The 8,358-nt window shown below is 42.1% G+C and overlaps 1 protein-coding gene across 1 annotated transcript; it reads right to left on the bottom strand.

Annotated features, from left to right (window-relative positions):
- Window positions 1-551: 551 nt before the first annotated feature.
- On the bottom strand, window positions 552-8,119 carry sla1a (Src like adaptor 1a). The gene is made up of 8 exons (XM_031586309.2): window positions 7,957-8,119; window positions 6,406-6,563; window positions 5,894-5,993; window positions 5,632-5,718; window positions 5,208-5,311; window positions 4,726-4,857; window positions 2,519-2,648; window positions 552-2,241 (listed from the first exon to the last, which is right to left on the bottom strand). The coding sequence occupies exons 2-8, from the start codon at window positions 6,476-6,478 to the stop codon at window positions 2,037-2,039; spliced, it is 831 nt and encodes a 276-aa protein (XP_031442169.1). The 5' UTR covers window positions 6,479-6,563; window positions 7,957-8,119; the 3' UTR covers window positions 552-2,036.
- Window positions 8,120-8,358: the final 239 nt, after the last annotated feature.

The raw sequence follows: 8,358 nt of genomic DNA, 5'->3' as shown, positions 1-8,358 counted from the left end.
TCACTTGTATGTTGACATTTACAGTCGCTGTGAACTTCTTTTTTTGTAGATATTATTGATAATGAACAAACATGAATAATTCGTTTTATAAGCAGTCTCAACTGACCCCCAGTCAGATTTCTTTTTTAAAATTGCGTACCTTTTGAAAGTAAGGCAGTAAAAAGGCACTAAGATTTAATAATACCTCTTTAGAACTCAAGTGGTCTGACACAGGGCAAGATAAAATTGGCATATAAGTGGCCCTTGTGTCAGTTGTGGTGCCTGTACTTTGTTTGTATGTGTTTTTAATAGTTGTTTGTTTGTTTATTTGTTTGCTTTACTTTGCTTACTTACATCCTCATGCAACAGAAGTGTAGCTTCCCTATATGTGTGGGCCAAAAAAAAGACCTGCTCGTAAAAAGCATGGTTGCAAGTTTTCATTCTCTCTCTCTTTCTAGCACGCTCTCCACGATGGCTGATGTTAAACAGCTGATCATAAATAAGACGACTTTTCTCTCTGAGATGAGGCTAAGTGTAGTCTTTGGAGTGAAAAAAGCCACCATGCAACATCATAGGTTAGGCATTTGGGTCATGTAGCCTCGCAGCAACTCAGCTGAATTGTTTGCTTTATTTCCATTTTGTTATTTATTGGAGACTGAGATGTAGCATTTTCCTGTTTTCCAGACCACACCTCATTGTTTAGCTTGCTCAGCTAAACAATTCACAGGAAGTCAGATTGATTAAACTTGTTCTTATTCTGTGTCCCCGAAGGGAAAGATCATGAACAGACCACCTTCGTGTCTCCACACACATACAGAAATCAAAGCTTAGGACGACATCGCCAAAACATTTACAATCAATGCACTCAAACAATTCCAAAACAAGTAATTTACACTCAAAAGTGAGACAAAAAAAAATGTATTTCTGTCAAATTGTCTTTGAAAGAAAAAGTTACAGGTTTGTTAAGAGCAGTTTGGAGAGTAAGACTCTCAAGAACAGAAATCTGCCTGACAGTTAGTTCCAATCAGCAGGCATCTCGGAAGCCATTTTGGCGCAGTTTAGCGAGCTGGATCAGGACGCAGCTCCTAATCCCCAACAAATGCCTTTAATCAGTGGTGCAGATGGTGGCCATAAAGATTTAGCAGCTCTGAAGAGTATGCCATAACAACAGCATTAAACAAAGGGACCGGGGCTGCTGGCGGTCTGGCTCCAGCTCCCCGTTTGCACGGATGTTTGCGTGGAGCAAAGAACCCCGGGCTCTTCCCCCTTGGCTTTGCACTAGCATTAGAGTTTGAAATCGTCAGGCCAAGCGCCCCAACTGAAAACAACAGCAGATCGCTCCCAGTTGTGCAAATTCAGTTGAAATGCCAGAAGCCGGCGAGATGTTACCAAAAAAGGCCCTGGAGTTGAGATAGTTGTTGTTGTTGCAATGCTAACAAGGCCAACTATGGATTCATGAGCATGTTCATCATGTTGCCAAAATAGCTGACAGTGTCTGAAAATATGGCAAGGTCATCTCACGAAATACTCACACATACCTCCAGTACACACAGCTGACCCCCCCCCCCCCCCCCCCACACACACACACACACAAAAAACACTTGCGCATACAGTGAGTTTGTTTAAGATGGTAATCAACATGCCAAAGCAAACATTCAGCCTTCAGTCCTCGCTGACAATCTTCTCAGGGGACTAATCTGACTGGTCTCTCTGACTGGTCTCTCCCCTGTGCTTCCTTTCTCTGCTCTCTCTAAGAACAAGAGTATCAACTGAGAATCACTTTTGAGAATAATGCGATTGAAAATTTTATATCATGTTTATCAATTATATGATATTATTAATTTGCTCCATATAATATTATTTATTAGTATTTGGTGCAAAAAAAACTCACATTTGTGGGATAGACCTTATTAAGTCTTGGTTTTGGTATGTCAAGCGTATGTCAAGTGTGTTCAACTGGACAAGTCCAACATTAAGGTTCCTCCTGGGTACAAAACCAGTCCATCCAAAAGCTCCTTCCTTCTTCCCTATCAAAACACTCCTCTCCAAAAAGTTTGTCATTCATAGTCCTCCTCGTTGAGTGTGTTGCAGGTGTCTGACATCACGTAGACAGATTTACTCTTCTTCTTGCGGTTGCTGGTGCTATTGCTCCCTGCTGTTTCAGCCAGGGAAAGGTAAGATGCTATGCTGTTCCTCACTCCAAAGCTTACCATGTTCCTGGTTTGCTGGTTGTCTGGACAGTTGGGGTTAATAAGTTGTGACCTGTGTTTAGTGTCAGAGAAAAGACGGGTTAAAACATGCCATGCTAAGCCAAGCCACATCAGAAAATACATTTGTTGTGCAGTGCAAAGGATAGTCACTGAATAAAAGATTTCAAACGGCGTGTGAGATGGATTCATATCTTCTGTGTGTGTGAGTGAGTGTGTGAGTGTGTGTGTGTGTGTGTGTGTGAGTGTCTGTGTGTGTGTACAGAGATGTGAAGACAAACAAAGTGATAAATAACAATGAAACTTGAAATGAGGAGTGATGGTGGGCATACTTGTCCACGTTCTTCCATTCAAAGTTGCGGCGCATCACCACAGGTGGGGGCTGGGTAATGGAGCTGGGGGTGCTGGATGAGTAGGCCTGACAGGGAACGGTCAGAACACAACAGAGGCCATCCGCAGCGTCTGTGGGGTCACACACACACACACACGCACACACACACACACACACACACACACACACACACACACACACACACACACACACACACATATACACATACACATACACACAGATAAGTAGGCGGAATTCTCGTGCACGTATTGTGTAAGCCTATTACTGCCTGTAACAGAAGTGTCAATATAGCTATCATGCCAGTTGTATGAGAGACAGACATATATGTGGACACACAAAAACACACATGGATGTGTACGCACAAAAGCACAGCCATTTACATGAATGGATAGAAACACCCACATGGAGGCATGTATGCACACACATACACAGACATAGAGTATATGCACAGACACACACAAACACACACACACACATGGACATAGAGTATATGCACAGACGCACACAAACACACACACACACATACAAATCTTCAGATTTAAAACTGAAAACAAAATCATAAGAAATCAACCTTTTTCAAATCATACAACAAACTCACATGACTAAACTACAGACACAAATACACACACTAATCATTTCGTAAACACACACTGTCCAACAATCACAACATGTACAGCTTGTTATTTTGCCTGCATGATCACAAACAAACATACTGGCCTGACAGATAACTAACAGACACGAAACACACATACACTCAGGAAATATATCATCTTTCTCTCTTTTTAATTGTCAAACACACATAAACACACTGCTCTGACCATCTGCAGAACCTACGTAACCAAAGACGCACGAGGCAATAATCCTGTAAACATGCAGTGACACACACACACGCTCACTCACATGCACACCGAACACATACACACAAGTAGGCTAAACGGTCTGCCTATGATTTACAGGTTTACCAGAATAATCCTGTAAACATGCAGTGACACACACACACAATCACTCACATGCACACACATACATACACACACACACACACATACACACACATACACACACACACACACACACAGATAAGTAGGCGGAATTCTCGTGCACGTATTGTGTAAGCCTATTACTGCCTGTAACAGAAGTGTCAATATAGCTATCATGCCAGTTGTATGAGAAGGGACCACCCTGTTGACTTCAAGGTATATTTAAAAGTATGGCGGGCAATAGTAAAATGCGTTTTGCCAGGTTTTCCCAATGTAGTCATCGTAATTGACTGTTCACTGCAGTCATGAAACACCTCACCAAGAGAGGACTTTTAAATCAGTACTAAGTTATTGGAGACTCCACTCCGACTCTCCAGTCTCCAATCTGTTTACTCGGCATGGTACAAATTGCCAAATGGAGAAGTGTGTGATCTCGTTAAGAATACATTGTCATTGTAATTAATCTATCCTTCACTTTGTTTTGCCCATTAGTCCTAATTTAACTTTAAACACGGCTGATTCCTCCAATCAACCCGCAGGGTGCGCAGCGAGAGAATTTAAAGTTCATCGATAGGTGCGGATTCCATCTGGGAGATGTACATGCTAACATGCTAATGCTAAGGTGCGTCTCGACCCATATTAGGATAACTGTGGGAGTGGACGTTAAGCACGTTCATGTGCACATGACCTGATGCTGGATGTGACTCACATTCAGATTAATGACGAGAACGGGCTTACGATGTGCGTACGTTGTGTTTCATAACTGACGAAAAACCTCCGTCGAGCTTGTCCTACGACAAGTTGTACACAAAGATGGACACATTTGGCCCTAGAACTACTACCATCGTTTCCCAGACCTGGGGCCTCATGTACAAAAATTGCAAATGCACAAAAAATGTGCTTTCACGCTCTCGGTTGGATGTATCAAGAGTGAAATGAATGTGAGAATGTGAACGTGCGTTCCTCAATGCCAACCGTATGGCTGGCGTATGCACATTTCTAAAAAAAAAAAATGATACTAGCTCCAGCAGAAAGTGTCACTCCTGGGAAAAACATGCACTAGCCACTTATCTCCTCACTCACCCTGACACACACGTACACTCAAACACACACACACACACACATACACACACACACACACACACTCACATATACATGGTAAGCAGAGGGTAACTACTGAGAAAAGCATTCAGTCTGAACCTGCACTGACCCGAGTAATGGTTCACCATGTCCTCCAAACACTGGAAGGTGAGGCGGGGAGAGATGTAGTACCAGCTGTTGTCCATGCGGAAGATTTTATAGTGCTTGATGGCCCGGTGCCGCACAGACAAGGAGTACATCCCTTTGGGAGATACCGTACCGGTTAGAGATACTGAACTATTTTACTAATATTACAGTGACAACTTCAAGCATTTCTACTGTATATGAGGTATCTGTCTAGTGGTGTATCATATCATGAGATCAAGCATTTCTATTGCAGTTATGTATCATGTATGTATGTCTCTAGTGATGTAACAAATTATGAGTTCACATTTGGTTTCCTAACTAAATTGTTAAATTCTAGAATAAGATGTGTATGTTGCAGATGATAATCTTAATCTTGCAGATGTGTAGTCATTGCATGACGAGCAGACAGACTTGTGTGTAGCTTTAAGCGGATGTGTTAGGTACTATAAAAAGCCCTTATCTTACCTCTCTGTTTCGGGCTCTCTCTGACCATAAAGGACCCGACCACATTTCCCGGCAAGCGCAGGAGCTCTTCAGCCTTTTGCCTCACCACCCCCTCGAACAGCCATCTTGGCGCGGAGATGAGCGCAGAGAGAGAAAAAAAATCTATCCTGTGACCGTTTCACATTTTTCTCATACTTGGTTCTGTTTTTTTTCTTTTGGCAAAAGGTTTTATGTCATGGACGTTGTAGCTACACTTGCAAAAACAACCAGAAATGCACTTATCACAAAATTCTCACACGGCTATCAAGCACTGTGACTGAATGGGATGTAAGCTATATCTGTAAATATGTCTATAAATCTGTAAATATGATACATGACAGCCCACATGGAATTGAAAGCTGCTCTGCACACAGAGAAGAAATGACAGAGAGAACACAAAGCTCACCCATGGTAAATCTTTGCAATGCAGAGGTTTGGAATGTAGTTGTCATTGCCTGTTTTGAGGGACCGGACTTTCCACCAGGGACCTTCCCTAAGAACCACAGAACAACACAAGAACACACGTATGAGAGGAGGGCACCATGACAACATGGCCATGCCAAATCACACTCAAGGCCCACAACACACAATAGCCACACAACCAAGTATTGCATGTAGGTGTACTGCAAGTGTTTTTCATAAAGAGTTTCTTCTGAATGTAGACTCACTCTGCTAGGCCCTTGAGTCTTTCCCCCATCCTGAAGATAGGCTCGCTTATGTCTGGGGACGGGTAGTCCACGAGCACGACCAGGACATCATCGTCACTTTCTGCAGAATGGTGATGCCACACAGTGTCACTAATAACCAAAGCTACTAAACCATTAAAGTATCTAAAGCGAATCCACTGCGAAACTCAAGACAAAGACGAACCCTCACTTAATAACAAGAAGAGAAGAGACAAAGAGAACTGGATTCTATTTCTGTTACTTTTTGTTGGTGAATTATCTTCTGTCTTTGCCCCCTTTCAATATTTAACGTGTTTGGTGCCACACAACCAAGACAAATTCCTTGCATGTGGGAACCCCTTTGGCCCAATGAACCCATTTCTGATTCTGATTCTGAAGAGCCTTTAAAATGGCAGATAATACATTAGCAAGAGTTGTGATTAACAAAAAACTCAGTAAATAAATAAGTGGAAATTTAGCAACAAGACAGACCACCAGCAACAATGAGGGCTTGCCTTTCAGCTGAGCGTCGACATCAGCCAGGACGTTTTCCTGGAAGTCCCCAGTCCTGCTCTTGGCGTTTCCCATGTCTGACTGTCCACGTCTGGTGGATCTCCACGCAGCTCTGCAGGTCGACCACAGTCAGCAGTCGGAGCTCATTCTCCAAACCAGACTTCCCATTCAGTTTGGAAAGGAGACAGAGAAGAGAAGAGAAGAGAAGAGAAGAGAAGAGAAGGAAAGAGATGTCAAAATGGTTCTTGTGTTTATGAGCACAAGCTCCACACCTCTGACCAGCGCTTCAGTGCTGCAAGTTTTGTAACTTCCTCCAAACAGCGCAAGTATTATCTGTACTGAGACACATTCAGCTGAATGGGGAAGCTGTGGCTAGGTGTTGACTACCACAATTTTCCACTGGGCCTGCTCAAGAGATAACAGTAGATACAGAGACCCGTGCTATTGCTATTTTAATACCATTGCTGACCATTTTTTAGAAAAATCTTCAAACTGATCTGCACAAAACTGTCAGAGGATGTTGGTCGCAAGGGATGAATCGAGAAAAAGTGTGTTATTGGCCAAGCTGTGTTTACGTCCACTTAGCTTCCTCTTTTTTTGCTCATACTGCTAATGATATTTAGCTCCCATTAGTTCCACATCTACGGTAAAGTTTTACATATCAGTAGTGTGAGGGTATGTGTTGACTGGTTGAAGGGGACTCTTAAGAATGTTCATGCAACTGAACACAGGAACAGCTCCATTAATTAGCCACTGACTATAACATTTCCAGTTGGAGACATAAAACACTTTTGTCATTTTATCAAAGTCAGTGAAATGTATTCACTGTGTGCCCAACGTCTGGAATTGGTTTTCAATATGGAGTCATGTGATGTCTTCAGCCTAATTATAGATACAATTGAAACTTTTTAACTGCAGTCTCAGACTAGCTTGTTGGCTAGAAGTCTCCACCCCTCCACAAGGTTCACCAATGATCACTGTGAATGAGGAAGGGCTGTTTCTGAAGAATAACACAAACTATCCTTTTTTTTCTCAGATCATTCTTTGAGCTATCATGTGTAGGCTAAATACGTTTTTATTTATTACATTTTTTGGTCTTTTGTGCTTTTTACAAAAATTGTCTGTGGAAAACCAGGCGCAAATATAAACATTATAGTTTAAACATACAAACTGCCATGGATTTTTAGCAACACCTAAAAATTCCCATCTGGTGGTTGATCATAATCATTTCCAGTTACTTAGGCTTTTAATAAATCATTTGAAATAGTTATGAAATGAAGCAAAGTTCAAACTGCATGTTTGTAAGTGACAAGTACAGTAAATTGCAATGGTAACATTTTAATGCCGAATATATCTGTAGATTTACTCCTTGGAACATTTTAATCCACACCCTCACAATAACTTGTCTCTTCACTGGACACACTGTGACTTTCCATATGTAGACCTGTGCTTTACAAATAGACTAACATACGTCAAGATTATGTGATTTAATGTTCGCATTTTGTTTCTGTATTTTTCAAAAGGCCACATTCGCCACACATGAGAGAACTCACCGAAAACTGCAACAGATGACCCCTCTAAAAGGAACACGACTCAGTCGTTCTTTCACGTCTCATAAAGGGGAACACACACATGCAGTTGCCTCTCCAATACCGTTATGGCTGGCGAGTCAGAAGCTCTTTAAAGCTGAGCTCAGTGAAAGAAGGACCATCCCTGTCATACGCATCACTTCTGCCAAAATGAGGAAGACAAGAGAACTAGACATCTCTTTTAACACCATGAGAATGTGTGAGAAGAGCGATGATGAAATGAGAGGACAGTTATAGAGGAAGTGTACTGTATTTCTACCTCCGTTGTAAAGAAGGGACTCCAGATGATGGGAGACACAGACAGCGCAAAGAGACGGACAACCAGAGCCAGGGGTTGAGCGATGGTCACAAATTACCACTCAGCCC

The sequence above is a fragment of the Clupea harengus genome, chromosome 19 (genome assembly GCF_900700415.2).
Source record: "Clupea harengus chromosome 19, Ch_v2.0.2, whole genome shotgun sequence".
Lineage (NCBI taxonomy): Eukaryota > Metazoa > Chordata > Actinopteri > Clupeiformes > Clupeidae > Clupea > Clupea harengus.
This window is presented reverse-complemented; position numbering and strand designations above follow the sequence as displayed.